This window comes from Mycteria americana, chromosome 4 (genome assembly GCF_035582795.1).
Source record: "Mycteria americana isolate JAX WOST 10 ecotype Jacksonville Zoo and Gardens chromosome 4, USCA_MyAme_1.0, whole genome shotgun sequence".
Classification (NCBI taxonomy): domain Eukaryota; kingdom Metazoa; phylum Chordata; class Aves; order Ciconiiformes; family Ciconiidae; genus Mycteria; species Mycteria americana.
Window position 1 is genome coordinate 32,008,780 of NC_134368.1, and position 16,777 is coordinate 32,025,556.

General features: G+C 42.7%; 1 protein-coding gene across 1 annotated transcript; it reads left to right on the forward strand.

Moving 5' to 3' along the window:
- Positions 1-160: 160 nt before the first annotated feature.
- TMEM165 (transmembrane protein 165) lies at positions 161-11,425 on the forward strand. Its single transcript, XM_075500081.1, has 6 exons — positions 161-459; positions 1,949-2,174; positions 4,812-4,987; positions 5,852-6,034; positions 8,905-9,010; positions 10,498-11,425. The coding sequence occupies exons 1-6, from the start codon at positions 295-297 to the stop codon at positions 10,572-10,574; spliced, it is 933 nt and encodes a 310-aa protein (XP_075356196.1). The 5' UTR covers positions 161-294; the 3' UTR covers positions 10,575-11,425.
- The last annotated feature ends 5,352 nt before the right edge of the window (positions 11,426-16,777 follow it).

Here is a 16,777-nt window from a genome sequence, read left to right on the forward strand (position 1 = left end):
CCCCGGCGGCTGCGGAGCTGCCCCGGGACTCGCAGGGGAGCCCCCACGGGCCACGGGACCCCCGCCCGTTTCGGCGGGGCGGGGCGCAGCGGAGGGCGGGGCGCCTGTCAGCGGCGGCCGCAGCCAATCGGCGTGGCGCGGCCCCGCCCCTCCGGGCCGGGCCGTTGCAGGAAGCGGTTGGGGGACGGTTGCGGGGCCGCGCGGCTGGGGCGCTGCGGGCAGGGCGATGACGCGGCGCCTTTAAGAGGGGCCTCGTGCCGTGCCGCCCTCCCCTCACCACCGCGCTCGGCCGCCATGGGCTCGTCGCCGTCCCCGCCGCCGCTCCCGCGGGCCGCCGCGCTGCTGCTGGCGGTGTCGCTGCTGCTGACGGCCCCGGCGGGGCTGCGCGCCGCTCCGGAGGAAGAGCCCGGCAGGAAGAAGGAGCCACCGCCGGCGGCGCAGGGAGCCGAACCGCGTGAGGTGAGGCGGGGCCGGGCCGGGCCGCGCCGGCTGCCTGCACACCCCCTTCCTCCCTCCCCACCCCCCCGCCGCTTCTCTCAGCCGGGTCGCGGGAGCGGGAACGGCCCAGTCGCCCCCCGCGGCAGCTCTCAGCCGGTGGGGCGGGCCCGGCCTGCAGGACGCCTCGCCATTTGACTCCTAAATTCTCCTCTTTTAGCGGAAAAAGGGAAAGCTGCAGGGCCAGGTGGCCCTGCAGCTTTCCCTTTTTCCGCTAAAAGAGAATTTAGGCCCATTATGAAGAATGGACTGATGCTTTTATGCCTCGCTGCATGCAGGGGGGGGAACCCGACCTCTCCAGGTCTTCCTCACAGAAGCAGATGAAAGCAGGCTTTGTTGCGACTCAAAACCTGCCGGTTTTTCCTCAATATTTAAGATTAATTTCCTTGCGTTAAAACTTTTTAAATGGTGTTCTTGGTTAGGGGATTCTAGTGCCGGGTGATCACACAGAGGGATGAAAAAATTGTTAACATATGGCTTGATGTAGCATAGAGTATGCCAGGTTTTAAAGGCCAAAAAAAAAAAATTACAGCACTGCTAAAGGTGAAGGAACTCTGGGAAGTCACCGTGTATCGTATAAAGCATGGAAACTTTTAAATTTCAAAACCAAAAACTTCCAGCACTACTAAAAGTGGAATGCTGGGAAGTCACCATGTTAAAACACGTAGCAATCTGTCTCTGCTGGTAGACGTGCTGAAACAAGGTTTCTTAGCCATCTCTGGTCAAGCATGTGAACATCGACTTCCTTGTTTTGGGTCTTGCTTTTAGCTGTAGATATCTTAATCTCTGTAAAAAGTAAGCACTTCGGTGAGTAAGTGAGATCTGGAGTGTGCTGGTCAGGTTTGACCACTGGAAAGTGTTAAAGCTTGTTTTCAACAAACAGAGCATGTACAAAAAAAGCTGATGAAAACTTCTGTAAGACTTTCACGCAGCTGAGATGCAAAGATTCTGCAAGGGAAGAAAGCGATCCTGACAGTTTTTGAAAGGACTTCATATTTCTGCTTAAGCTATCCTAGTTGCCCAGTTTTAGTTTGAAGAGTTTAATTCTTAATATTTATGTCAGAAAATTGCTTGTTTGGTCAAGATCATAAAGTAAATAACCAGGGATTGTAAAGACAGCAATATTAGAGCTGAACTAAAGCAGCTTTCCCCATGTTTTGTTCTAATAGTGGTTCTCATGTTCTGGTAATAGTGCGCATGGTGAAGTACTGATTTAATAATCAGTGCACGATCTGACCTTCTTGCTAAGTGCCTAACTAGCAATTTGAGGTAGGTGGCAGCCAGTAACTAGTTAATGATCATTAATGCTGTGTGAGAGGTGTATAGTTAAAATGTCACACTACGCAGTATGCTATGACAGGAGAAATACAAGGCTCGGTACTTCTGCAAACTAACTATTCAAGCCTAATTAACTAGTGGTGTTTCTGTTGGGTTTTTTTCCCCCCTTTTACAGAAGGGGTCCTCGGCGGTTGCTCCAGTTCACATTGTCAATGAAGAGTCAGCTGACAAGACTAATTTGGGCTTTATTCATGCATTTGTGGCTGCTATATCGGTCATCATTGTATCAGAACTGGGGGATAAGACCTTCTTCATTGCAGCCATCATGGCAATGCGGTACAACCGTTTGACTGTACTGGCTGGTGCTATGCTTGCCTTGGGACTGATGACATGTTTATCAGGTTAGCACTCCTTTCTTTTTGTTTCATCTCTTAAAATGTGCTGGCTACATATTTATCAATAAATCTTACTTGAAATTAAAATGAAGGTAGTAGGTATATGCAGTTTTCTGTTTTGAAGAGAGTGTGAGGGTTTTCCTGGGGACCATGGCTCAGATTGAATATTTAGGTTCTTACCTGTAATGAGGTGTTTGCGCTCCCTGGACCTCACAATGAGCTTAAGGAAGAGGACTGGGATTGGGAGCCTAAGCACTTCCTTTGATTTTGGGGCCACTAGTTTCCTTTTTATTTTTATCTCCTGTTAAATTAGCATGCCTAAAGGGAATGTGGGAGTGACTTCTCTTTTTCCTCCTAAGGCAAAAGATTCTTAATATGATGACAAATTTCCCTTTGACTTGTGTGCCTGTATGTGTAGCTGTTTGGATTTGTGCTGGGAGCTGCGTAAGTGGAAGATGACGTTCTGCTGTGATCCTTCGGGATGGGTGGTACTGACAGAGCCAAGAGCTGGGGCGGCAGGGAGTGAGGTATCAGGTGGCACTTGAGGAACCTGTAGTTGTGGGTGCTTACGTAGCTGTGATTGTAAAATGGAGCAGCTTTCAGGTGTATCAGATGCAGCATAAATTTTGTTGTAGGTGTGCTCATTCCTAATGATGCCCATTTCAGAAATAATTTAAATAGTGTTCATTGGTTTATATACACTGGAGACAGCCGATTAGCTGGCTTCAGGATTCTCAGCAAGTGTTTCTATGAATGGTTTTTGGATGTGTAGCCATTGCTATATATATTGCTTCAATTATTATTGCAGTCTCAGAGCAGTTTCCATTTGCACTGTGTGTAGTGATAGCATTGTATGAGTTTCTTCTATTACTCACTTAATATAAGTCTTTGACGCTTCTTCCACTTCTGCACTGCTTGCTTCATTTAATGTTATTTAGTACCGCAGGTGATGTACTATTCTGTAAATCTTGCAATCTCTTTTCTCCTGCCCATTACGGCTCTCCCATTTTCTATACTAAGTCTTTCTTCAAATCTTTCTTGATGCTTTTTCATAAAACCTTTCTTTTCTGTTTTATCCCCCAGTTTAGAGGTTTCCAACTATTTCATCCTTTTCAGAAAGGAGCCCCCCCCTTTTTTTTTTGTTTCTGTTTTTTTGTTTTGTTTTGTTTTTTTCCTTCTCCCCTTTCTCCACTACCCTTGTTTTATACAAGCTGTGTCTGGAAATCCCTGAGTTTTTTTGCCCACCTTGATTTCATGAAACCATGCTCACTTAAACTCACTGGCTCCAAGTAATCACTACTGGGGGTATTTATCAAGCTGTGCTTAGGGACAGTTCTACCCTTGTGACAAAATAAGCTGCCTTATCATTCTGATTATTTCATTCCTTCTATGCTTGCATATGCAAATAATGCTAAAAAAATCTTTTTGTATAGCTTCTTGCATTGCTTTACTTTAGTATTTTCAGTGTTTAAAAAGAAGTTTAGTTTAAGTCCTTTCTTATTAATTGTGCAACTAATGCTGTTATTCATATATATATATGTGCCGTGTTTTCTAATAGTACAGCCTGATTAATTTTGGTCTCATAGTCTTACTTTTGGTAGTGGCAGTGCGGATTAATTTCCAGATTATGTAGTAACTTCTGAGTGCCTTTTTCAACTAAGAAAGTGTGTGCAAGAGAACACACACGGTAATATGCTTCCTTTTAGCTAATTGCACATGGAGTAAAACAACAGAAGGAGTTGTGAGTGCATGGTCCAAGCAGCCTTGAATATTAGGTGTGTGCAGTTTTAATTTCCTCTCATTTATGCAGGCCTTTTTTGTCCAAAAATGCTAACTAGTCTTACTTTGTGAAGAAGCAAGTAATTTGTCCTGGATACATATTTATTCTTCTTTGAGAACTAGTTTTGGCTTAGTTAGATCGCCTTCGATACCCGTAAAAGTAGATGCACCATGGAGGTAGCTTTTTGGTCTTTGAGTGGGATCAGTGTTTTTAAATTAAAGGAAGATCAAAGCTGGTCACATTGTGTGTTTGTGTGGGAGAGAAGGCAATAGTAATGTGCAGGTATTTGCACTTGGCAAAAGAAGACAGACATGGATTCATGCAGCTGGATGCTTTGTGGGTATGTCTAGTAGATTTAACTTGTAGAAAATCTTATTCTAACTTTATCTGATAAATTATTGGAAAGAGATGCTATCCAACATATAGTCATATATAAAAATGGAATTAACTGGTATACACCGTGACTAATCTAACATGGTTACAGATGATAGTTTCATGGCATGCTTGGAGAAAGGCAGGACGTGCATAGTCCTTGATGGGAAAGATAATGCTGCTTGGACTGGCTCTTGGGAATAGCAGCACATCAACTTTGCCTGGTGTGCCTTGTCTGTGTGTTGATAGAGTTTAGTCTCTGGTATGACCAGTAATGGTTGGAGTTTCTAGAGTGGTGTTATCTTGCAAAAAAACCCAAACAAACAAACAAAAACCCCACAAAAAACCAAAACCTAACAAAAGATGCAATATTTATTTTTCCATGGGTATTTGAATTGCAGAGTTTGCTAGTGAGCATTTCTTAGATATGGGAAAAACAATTATGATCCTCATGCTTATTTTTTTAAATTACACATTTGTTTTCTTTTCAGTTTTATTTGGATATGCCACCACAGTTATTCCTCGTGTGTACACGTACTACGTGTCAACGGCACTGTTTGCAATTTTTGGCATCCGAATGCTTCGGGAAGGCTTGAAAATGAGTCCAGATGAGGGTCAGGAAGAGCTGGAGGAAGTGCAAGCAGAAATTAAAAAAAAAGATGAGGAAGTAAGTCATACTTGCTGTGAATTATGGCTGATAAAATAGTTACAGCCCTGAAGCTGCAGAATGGCACTGTCATGTTTGGGGTGTTCAGCTATGTCTGTGATTGATAATCTGACACAGAAAACGTGTGGTAAATGGGACAGAAGTGGCCCCTGGAGGCTGTTTCAACAGTTGATTCTAGTTCTGTGGCAAGCCTGGCTTCTCAGGAAAAAAGGGACTTTCTCCATAGATTCCTTTTTTTTTTTTTTTTTTTTTTTCTCTCCTTAATCCTCTCCTTTTATTTCTTTTTATGGTCAGGCAGAATAATGTGGAGGTTTGTAGTGTTGCAGCATAGGTCTCTGTTATAATAACTTTCTAAATATACTGGTCCACTTCTAAGCAGTAGTGTGGAGTATTAATCTTATTTCTTTCAAGATCCCCCCCCCCCCTTAATTTTACAAAATCCTAATTTGAGAGCCACCACTTGGGAAGAGGGGGATCCCTGCTTTAAAAATAGGAGGAAATCTGTGGTTAGAAACCAGGTGTCATTCCTACTGAAACTGCTGCGCAAGGGCAAGCAGTACAAGATGGACAATAACTGGAGGTTAGAGGTGATTACAAGTGATTATATGTGTGTGTGTGTTATATGTGTGTGTGTGTTATATGTGTGTGTGTGTTATATGTGTACACACAGATGTGTGCATATATATAGCTAGTTTTTTAAAATGGTATCTAATATAAATAATACATGGATAATGCAGCAGTCGGTGCCTAATAACATTCCAGATACTTAAACTGTAAAGCTGGTATTTCATTTGGGTTGTGTAGATGACATTTCTAATCTTACGGGGCTTTTTTTTTTTTTTCTTTTTCCCTTGTCCTTCACAGCTTCAGAGAACTAAACTGTTAAATGGGCCAGGAGATGTGGAATCAGGGCCAGGCACAACTATACCTCAGAAGAAGTGGCTACATTTTATTTCTCCAATCTTTGTTCAAGCTTTTACTTTAACGTTTTTAGCAGAATGGGGTGATCGTTCCCAATTAACAACCATAGTCTTGGCCGCCAGAGAGGTGAGTGTTGCAGAATGCCTACTGTTCTTTTGCCCTCTTTGGGCTGCCTACGGAGAAGTGGGAGAGACAAAATATTCTTGCAGGAGGTATCAGATTCACACCTGCTGCCTTGCTGTGCCTTACTTAGTGTCACAGCTGTGCTGAGACCTGAAAATAAATGCACTGAAGCTCTGTGTATTATTAAAACTATTGTTACATGATTGGGACTGCACAGGCCCTTCTGGAAATAGTTGTTTTATATCATGCAGCTGAATATAATTGTTTTTGTTACAGTGTTGAGAGATGTTACAGAACCTCTTTTTCTTTGATCTATGTGGCCATACAGTTTTAACACAGTAGCTTTAAAAAGAGACCTTCATCCCAGCAAACTTAAAGCTGTTAAAAAGATACTTCTTTTTAAAAATCTAAGTGAATACAGTACAGTGTATAGAACAAATAAACTCTAAACTGCTGTGCAGTAATACTGTAAGTGAAATGGTATTCAGCATGATGATTAGAATGTGTGTAACTGTATTTAAAGGAAAATTAAGGCTTATAGTCAACCTTGTAATAAACATAAGGAGCTTGCCTGTGCTCTTTCATGCATTGAGACAATTTACATTTTTTTCCCTAGGACTTGTGCTTCTTTTGGTGTACTCTCAGACCTTCCCTAGGGATAAATCAGGGCTGTGTAATGAAGGAGGCTATAATCTGTAGGAACCTCTTGTCTTTATTTACAGTGCAGGGAAGGTGCTTAGAGCTAACAAGGCAGGGAACAGTGGGACGAGAGGATGATCTCATTGTTCAGGCAGTTATGTGCCATCTTGGAAAACGAGGAATTATTACTGCCTCTGCCCAAGTTTTTATATGGTACTAGGAAAGTTGCTTAAGCCTATCTTTTCATAGGTGGTGGTTGACTTCTGGTTTGCATTTTCTGAGTGTCCCATTAGGAAGTGTCCATCCGACTCTGGGGTCTGATCTGTGAAGTGCTGAGCATTGCAACTAAAGACTGTGGATGTTGTACCTTTAGCATATGAAGTATTTGTATAAGTGCTACAAAAATGAATACTACAAAAAATGAATTGAAGATATCTTGATCTTGGCTTTCAAAATCAGTGAATGATTATGATCTGGATCTTTTTTCATTTTATCTGTGGGATTCTTTTATACCCCTTTGTGTCATAATATGTTCAGATAAATCCTTGTTTGTGAAGTACTAAGATATATAGCAGAAGTACTACAGAAGTGCTTATAAGGAAAGAAATTATCTTTATACAGAGATTTGAGTAGTGTGTCAGTAAGTCAGCTGGGACCATACATTCTTCAGTGAAAAGAAAACAAAATACTGGATGAATGTTCATTAAGCGAGTAGCATTCATCTTGTCACATCCAACAAACAGGGCTCCTTTGGAGGAAAAAAGGTGATAATTTGGCTGTCTTGGTGCATACACCAGGGGAATGAGTTAAGTCTGTCTTAACCTAATCCTCACAACAGTCCTTAAGAACTTGATTTTACACCTTAATAGTTTACTGTGTATAAGAATTGTTCATCTGTTTCAGGAAAGAGAAAAGGAAACTCCACGGTGTCCTACTAGACTGGCTTTGCCTGAGCAGCTGCGTCTGAGCACTTCTGCTCCTGGAGACGCTACGCTGAGGGAAGCTGTTATAACTTGTGACCTTCCAGGGACAGCTCTAGGGAATGGGGTGGGGGCTGAGATCTACGCTACCCAGTGGGAGCTGTACAAGTAACTCCTGACAGCAAGGAAATGGGGATTTCCAGACTCTTTGGGTCCTGCCCCTGATCCTGGAGGCAACTGTGTTCTGCTGGCACAGCCCTGCTTCTGACCTCTGCTTGTTGGTGGCTTGCTACCTGTCCTCTGCTTCCTTCTCACCACCTTTTCTCACTGACATGAGGTTTTCGTTCTCTTGGCTGGTCGATGTTGTCTGTTTTCTTCATACTGTATCATTTCCTAGATAGTTTTGTTGTTTGTCTATTAGAGATTTCATGCATTCCTCATCTGAAGGCAGCACCTTTTCTTCTTCTCGGAGCTAAAAGTCTGAGATGTGCAGGGGACTCAACTCCACTTTCCGTCATTCATCTTTGTACAACAGCAGAAAGTCATGCTCCTACCTTGCCTTCTTTATCGGTCATTAAAAGATTGGTTTCTGTTTCTAATGCTGAAGTCTTCTGTTTTGAGATGTTGAATACAGATGCTGACCGTAACTGTGTAATTTGTAAGTAGATCTGAGAAACTTCTTTACATAGTAGACTTGTTCACGTATTGATTAGCTGTTTGTTATGCAGTGATGTGAAAGCTGTCATTGACAGTAAACTTTGAAAACAGTTTATAATCCTCTGGACTTAAACTCTTTCGTACTTCCCTCTTTGGATGATGGAGGGGAGAGTGTAGAGCACAAGCTTGTGAAGCTGAACAAAGGAGTCAGAGTGTTTTAGCTGCTGAAAGCTTTCATTTGCAGTTCATGGTTTTATTTTTCTCTTTCTTTATAATTGGGTTGGTGTTCTTCCAGCTGATGCATACTGTGTTTCTCAACAGCTGCCACCTTCCCTCTAGAGGTTGCTTAATTGTTTAAGTACAGTAGAGCGATTTCTGGATCTATATTTAACAACTTGAAGATGCTTCTTGGTTGAAACATGCCATATGCTCTTGTATTAGTCAGATTTAGATTTAAGTCTGTCTAGCTAGCTGACGTACACTGTTACTGGTCTTTAAGGCAGTGATGGATAGCAGAGTAAACAACAGAGAGTATCCTCCATGCTTGACAGTGTGCAACAGGGGAATCAAGGCATTGCTCCTTCATGGCAGGAGGTTGTCGTAGGACTAGTGGGTTTTCAACTGTGCTGATATTTCCCTTCTGTTTTTTTTCCTCAGGACCCCTATGGTGTGGCAGTAGGAGGAACAGTGGGACATTGCCTATGCACTGGTTTAGCAGTTATTGGAGGGAGAATGATAGCACAAAAAATTTCTGTTAGGACTGGTAAGTGAAAACTTGCTCCAGCCAAAAAAATGCATTAATGCTGGTAATGTCTGTGGTGTAAATGACTACATGCTTGGGAACAGTGTTTCTCAAAACTTTTGGAAAACCCAAAAACTTTTTTTTTTTTTTTTGAGTCTGTGTCTTCCATCCCACCTCTCCCTGCCTTCCCCCTGCCCCGTAGTCAGCTCCCCTCGTGTGGGGTGACCCTGCGCTGTTCCCAGGGCTGCATGTCCCTCCTGCGAGGCAGAGTCCAAGCATGTGTCACCACCCTGGACGGGGTGCTTCTGAAGGGTCTGGCCTTAATTGAACTTAAGGGTTTACTGACTCTGATTTAAGGAATCAGTATTGTAGCTCCAGGTTTAAATACGGACACAGGTGAAGCACGTTTTGCTTCACTATTAGCTAGCTTGTAGGAGACAAGAGGAAGGAAATACAGTATTTTGAGCAGTCGGTATGTATTGTTCAACAGTGGGTAATAGAAATTCTGTTGTAATTCTGAGTGCAGGCCTTCAGGTGGGCAAGAGAGCTTCATACTTACAAGTTATGCCAGCCATATAAAAGCTTTAAAAGCTACTCTGTGTGTGGCATAAATGTTTTTTTTATTTTATTTTTTTATCATACCTGCTATCTGTAACAGTAAGTATCAGTAAGGTTACATTGTGGTGTTGGGTTTTGGTTTTTTTCTCCTTAGATTAGGTTGCAGCTTGTTTCAACTGTCAGTCCTGTGATGTAGTGAGATTTCTTGCTCCCAGGAAGGATTCTGTGAAGCTGCTTCCTGTATTTGTTCTGTAGTTGCAGAGGCTGTCAAAAAACATCTTCACTGCAAAAAGTGAAATGTGCATTCTGTCTTGTTTGTTTGCCAAGGAAATTGGTGATGAGGTGATAATCTAAAAATGATTTAACATGCTCCTCATAAGCTCAACGTGGATCTTTGGCCACAGGAATAGCCTTATGAGGTTAGACTAAAGATCCATCTAGCTCATTAGCTTGTTTAGAGAAGAGTAGGAGAGCGGTCCAAATACAGTGGTGCTTTCCTGGACTATTGTCCCAGCCTCCAGCAGATTGTGGCCATTGCAAGCAGTTAATGTTTTTGATACTGTCTCTTCAGTATAGTTACTTGAACTGTGCAAAAAATGCTAATTAGTATGTCGCTCAACTGATGGCTTGCTCCAGCATGAGAATATTGTATCTTATTTTCCCCCATAGAGCCAAATACTCAAGAGCAGGTATCAACCTCAGTTTTATACTAGCTTAAAGTAAGAAGAGTAAAACAAAGCTTCCTCCTAAGGACTGGAATATGTTCTTGTAGATGCAGTTAGACAATGGGATGGCATATGAGCATCCTGACACTGAGCTAGAAACAATGTCCGCTGTTTGCAGCATAAAATTTAAAGTAAGATTATAAGAAAAATAAAATCAGTAATGTGTCATGGAAGATATTTAACTTTCAGTATCTAATTTCTTTTTGGTTTGTTTTTTCTTTTCAGTGACAATCATAGGAGGCATTGTCTTCTTAGCATTTGCATTTTCTGCACTATTTATAAGTCCAGACTCTGGTTTTTAAAATTTTTCATCACTGCAGAAGAACAAGGATTGGAAGCATCAAGCAGCTATCCTTGCACATTTTTGTATATAATGTACAGAATTATAGATAAAGAAGCACTGAAGATGAGACACTGAACTTTTTATAGCAAATGATTCATGGGACTGACACATTTATGGACAGCTTCTGCAGTGGAGATCTGCTTATTGTCTGGTTTGTTTACTCTGTGGTGCCTGCTCCCTTGGTGGGATTTCCGTGGTTTTCTTGCTTGCTGGGCCTGGCTCGGCTGAGTTCTGAGGATCTACTCTCATAAGTATTGAGGCTTCCTCTTTTCTTCCTCTGTTACACATGGCCACCTTTCCTGTCTCTTCAAGAGCTGATTCTTAAGGCTTCTGGAAGCAGACTGTGTCTTGTTCCATGTTGCTCAACAGACGGCGTTAAGGAGAACACTGCTGGCTCCCACCTCCAAGGACTTCGGTTCCAGGGTGCCCCCGAGGCTGGGTAATCTAAGCAACAAGAAACCTGGGGGCAGTTCCTATGCCATTGAGTGGCTGAGCCACCGGCAGAGAATTTTATAAATTTAATTTAGAGGGAAAACTTCTTAATCAGGGATTTTTATCAGGAAATTGATCTGTGGTGATTAACAACCTACCATGTTCAATATGCAATCTGTCTGGAGCTAGTATTATTTGACTTTTTTTTAAATTTTGAAATATTAAAGTATATGAAAAGTAATAAAATGGTCCAACTTAACAATGTTCCATTCCCAGGGTTGAACAGTAATGGAATTCTTAGATTTAGATGTGTTCCTATTTTCTTTTTAGAAATAGAAATGTAATCTGGAAGAGTATTAATAAAACATAGTGTCTCCATTTGAGTTGTTTTCAGTATTGTTTTGGATGGTTCCCATAATTCCTGCCCCAAAGGTTTACCTAGTGATTATGTACTTAAGGTGAGGAAAGTTTACTAAATTTATTTTGGATACTGTTATAAATGCCAGTTACACAGACTTTGAAAATGTTGACCACTGGAGATATGTGGGTTGCTGAAATACATGCTTTTCTCTGCTCTTCAGTGATGCTTTGGATTCTGAGCTAATGGCTTGAATAACCCACTGAGATCTGCTCAGGAGCAGTCTTGTAAAACAGAAGATACGGTTTCTAATATTGTGAATCTGCCTCATTAAAGCTAAAGCAAAACAGAGCATTACAAATGTGACCATTCCATTTGTAGCTCGCAAACAGAGCAGTCCCTAATCCTCCTCTTAGGTTTCTCTGCCCAGAAAACCCCTTAATGCCACACTTCTCAAACTCTTAAGACCGCAGCAGCGCAACGCCTGTCATGCGCAGTGGTATGAAAACAGGCTACAGTTTCAGGCTCCGGGTCTAAAGGTTCATGTCTTGGCCTGAAGGAAGGGTGCTGCTGGCAGTCCTACCGCTAATTACTAGGTGAGGCACTGTGTTGGTTTGGTGTTGTGGTTTTGGGGTTGGTTTTTTTTCTTGTTTGATTTTTTCTTTTGAACCAAACATTGTAGCCAAAACCTGCAGCCTCTTCTTTCCCACAGCTGGAAACACACACTCTGTCCGTGGCGTGTTTCAACTCCTGTGTGGAGGGGATTTGTAGCAGAGGTCATGTTAAAACAGGGCAGGAACAGGGAACCCAAAATAGGGAAGAGCCTCAACTTTTAACTGTTTACTGGACAACTGCTTGTTGTATTAATCAGAAGTGGTGCTGCTGGGCTACAGTATGTTCATACGGATGTGTCCTGGGTAAAGCGACTGTGGTGCCATGGTTCATCCTGCTGAAAATTCTTGCTCAAAATCAAGAAAGCCAAACCAGTTGGCTGTGCTCTAATGTAGAAGCTTTCCAAACTGTATATGCGCTGCTTAAAGCTGTTTTGATATGAAAACAATTAGGATCAACTGAAAGACGAAGCTATTTAATGTGGTGTTTGTAGAGGTAAGTGTGAAGTTGCAGAACAAATCTCTGCAACTTCCACACTTACATTTTGCTATTACAAACTTACACATGATGCTAAATACTGCTTTTGACCAGTCATGGCAATGCATTTGGCTGCTCTCTAATGCTAGCTAGGCAGGTAGGAGTGAGTTTGAATAGTGGTCTTTTCTTTTTTTTTTTTTTTTTTTTTAAAGCACAAATGTTGTCTTATCCTTGGAAATCTTATAAAATCAGATAGCTCATTAATTTTTAGTAAAAGCTTTGAAAGGTGCTTTAGTAGTTGCTTCTAATTACAGTGATTTAATGTTGTCAAGTGCCTGCTGGAATTTTTCACAATTTAAAGAATCTAGTTGGGATGTAACCGAAGCCTGGTGGAGGTGATGGAGGACGACACTGATGTATTTTTAGCAGCACTGTGGCTGCTGCGCTGTCTCTAGCACAAATGGTGTCCTTCCACAGCGTCTCAAAGCACTCGCACCCGGCCATCTCTTGCCTGTGGGCTGGTCGGGATTTTAGCAGCTTTCATCATACTTCTTTCTTCATCTCTAGTGCATAGCCATCGGAGAGGTGTGTGGCACTGTTCTGTCTCGAAATACCTGGATACTTGAGATATAGGTAATACCTTAAGGAGTGTGTGCATGCACATATATATATATATATATGTGTGTGTGTGGCTTACTCTTTAGGGACAAAAACTTCCAGATTTTGTTAAAGCCTTTCCTTTGCCTATGCTTTCCTTAAAGTAGTGGGTCTTAATTGACGAGGTAGGTATGTTGTTGGTAAGATGAAGTCTGCTTACTAGAGCTAAAATGTTCTGGGAGAATACGTGAGCTGGGTCACTGGCCCCTGGGCTCAAACACCCAGTGCGGGAGATGTTGAAGGCAGAACATGGGAAGATCTGGACTGATGCTGCAGTGACTTGCGATGCCCTCTGAATTCAGAGGGCGAGGAGCCGAAAGCTAGCGTTTTGATGCTTGAGATACTGATGCATGTGAGCAAGAATTCATTCCCTGCCCCTCCTTTCCCCACCCGGTGCCCAAAGTGGAAGTTACTCACCTCTTAGTGAAAGAAACTCTCTCTCTCTACTTCTCCTTATGTCAAGAGATAAAGTAGGAACCATGGGGCATGTCTTTCTGATTGAATGCGCTGTGCAGTTCAGGAGGCTCATGTGTTGTACCTTCATCTAACTTCCTCCTTCAAGATCCTCAATGAGCTGAAAAGTGTTTTAACAGTGGAGCTGGGCGTATGGGAATGGATAATTTTCTTTTTAGCAGCTAGCTGTAGCACTGGCTTCCTCTCTTCCGAGATACTGTCCTGACAAGTTATTTACCAACTTCCAGGAGTGTTAAGCCTGTGCATTGAAGCACCAAGGCTGAGCAGAGTATGTGGATGACCAGATCGGGGGCGGATGTGACGTTACAGGGATGCTCAAGCTATGAAATTGTAGCCAAGCGCTTGGGGAGGGTGATTTAGTGCTTTTGGCCACATCAGCTTGCTCATGGGGAAGAAATACAACCACAGCTGCAGTTGAGTCCTGCAGTGGCAGTGTTTGAGCTGCTCTCAGGTAGGAGGAGCATTTGCGGGGCTGGGAATTGCAGAATCTCAAGTTTCAGGATGGCAGAGCAGGCTCGATGCTGTACTGGTTGGGAAACATGTCCCATATGGCTTTGTAAGTGCTTCTGTCCTGAGCATTAAGTGTAGCCGCTTCCTAGATGGTGGTACTTTTGGGGAAGGAGCTGGTTGGTATATTAGCCAGCCAAGGCCCAGCTTTTCAGCAACAAGATACAGAAAAAGTTTAAATAACCGCACTCTTTCCCTTTTAAATGGAGGTAAGTTTGGGGGTTGCCTTGCATTTTAGAGTGTGAAAGAAACACTTAAGGTAACTGCCTGAAGTTTTAATTGTCACAGTCCTGTGCAGTTTCTTGTTCTTTTGTAGCTGGAGAATGTGAAATCCAGCGAGTGAGCGTTGCAGTGTTGAAGGGAAGGCTCTGCAAATTGTTACCCCTGCAACATGGGAGATGATGGGCAACTGTCTGCCGCAGGGTTCCCATCCGTCTTGCAGCTCTCCCTGCTGGGGTGAGATGCGTTAGCAGCTGCAGCCGATTTCAGTGTCGCTGCCAAAGGGACCTCTAAAGCAGGAACGTGCATCTCTGCATGTGCACACAAGAGAGGTTTAAAAGTGCATGTCACCTGGAACTGCTCGTTTCCAGGCTTAAGCAACAGGAACAAAATAGAGATGGTGACAGTCCTACTGGGATGAAAAAAATCTCGCATCAACTGACATGTTTAAAATGAGAAAGATCTTGTGCTTGTTATTTTTGAAGGTGCCTATTCCCAAGCCTTGGGTAAAGCCTGTCGCATTACACCGTACGTGGCAAAGTGCAATAAGCAAAGATTAAGGCAGACTTGTAATTTCCATCCTGCCAGGACAAAGTTTTTCAAAGGAAACCTACTGAACCCTGGTACAGGTCCAGTTCACAAGCAAGCCTGTTTGTTCCTTCTAGGGCAATGCAACCAGGTATGTATACGCTGGGCTGGTGCTCGGGCTTGCTGTTTTGCAATACAATAGTCAGATACCAAGTCTGGAAACTTGAAAGTTAGTAAGCGGCTCTATTCACCGAGTGCTGCAAGAGGCAGCCTGCTGCTGTACAGGCTTCCCCTCGCCTCAGCTGCAGCTCCAGCTCAGGGCAAGCTGCGCGGCAGCTGGAACGCTGCCACCGTCTTCACGTGAGTGGTTTTACAACACATTTCTAGAAAGGGGTTGGTGGTTGAGCCTACCTACGTGTTAGTTTCAGATTTTGTATATTAAAAAAAAAAATCTCTGATCTTGAATTAAGAGGATCAGGCAGTTTCATCCTAATATAACCCAGAATTATCCTTAATTTCCAGAGACGTGGAAGTAACGATGTAGTGGCACTTGCTGTACTGACATGGCATTTTTTCCACAGATGACCTCGTACAGCCCCTGAAGTCAGCACCCTTGGCGAGTTACAGCTATAGGCTGTTGGTAACGTAGATACAGGTTACATTTAACCTGTAACATTTCCCATCTGTATGTGGCTTGTACTACAGATCTGTGTTTCTTCTGGAGTATTTGAGTTTGCTTCCCAAGTGAAAATATAGTTGCCAAAGGGTCCGACAGTGATGGAGACCATGTGCTACAAAGGATGCTAGTAAGACCATGGAAATTTTTGTTCTTATTATATGTTACGCTCAAACAGCTGAAATCTTCTGGAGTTTATATCACTAATGCCCAAGACTCAGAAGTGCGACTAACCTTTGGATTGCTAATCTTTACAAGTACTTAACAGTTGCATTCTCATATAAGCATGGTTTTTGTTTCTAAGTTTGCACGACAGCAAAATGCCATTGAACAGCCTTGCTTCAGGTGTGGCAGCAGTTATTACAGCTCTTCTTCTTGGTAAGTTTACGGAAAAATATATTGATATTTCCAAAGTTCAATTTTAAGAAAACTGATAATCTTGCTTGCTACATGCTATCGGTCTTATCGCTGGTGGGTGTTGACAGTTTTTAATGACAACTACAGCACTTCTATAGCTAATTTTGTTTTGACTCCTGCGGCACAGGGGGTTTATGGCATCTAGAAGTCATATACAACTTGCACAAGTATTATTTAATTCCCAAAGGCGAACGATCAGTATCTTCGCATGGGCGTCTAGTGTGATACTACGGAAAGAAAAGAACTGCAGACTGTAAAAACGGCTAAGCATATTTATAATTTTCTCCAGGCATTCAGCTTCAATTACAGGATTTCCTTCCCTCCCACCTTTCCTCAAACACTTAATTTCAAATTATTAAATGCTTATTATTGATGTTCACACTTTGATCAGTGCCAAAGGATGAGGGAGGAAGGATTAGAGCACCCTGACAGGTTACATGCTATCACACAGCTCTTCAAAGCAATGCTCTAAATGAGTTGTGCTCTCAGCTAAACACAAGTCTCTGCTTCCTTTTCCTGTGGCAGAGCCGACATTTCAGATCATCTCTATTCCTTTAAAATATTTTTCTTTGACAGTTCAGCAGCAGTGGAAATACCCAGGGAGGGGAGTTGAAAGAATTAAAGGAGGGTGTTTTGCCCATGCCAGAATGTGAGGGAAGGGCTATGCTCGATGAAGCCTCCCGTGCACATGCATACACCCTGCAGTGCTGCCCCATCATTTGGAGAGAGCAGGGACTGTACACGTGAAGATACAAAAGTAGCTTTAAGTTGTGCGCATTCAAACAAGTGCTGCGTGAGTAAATTC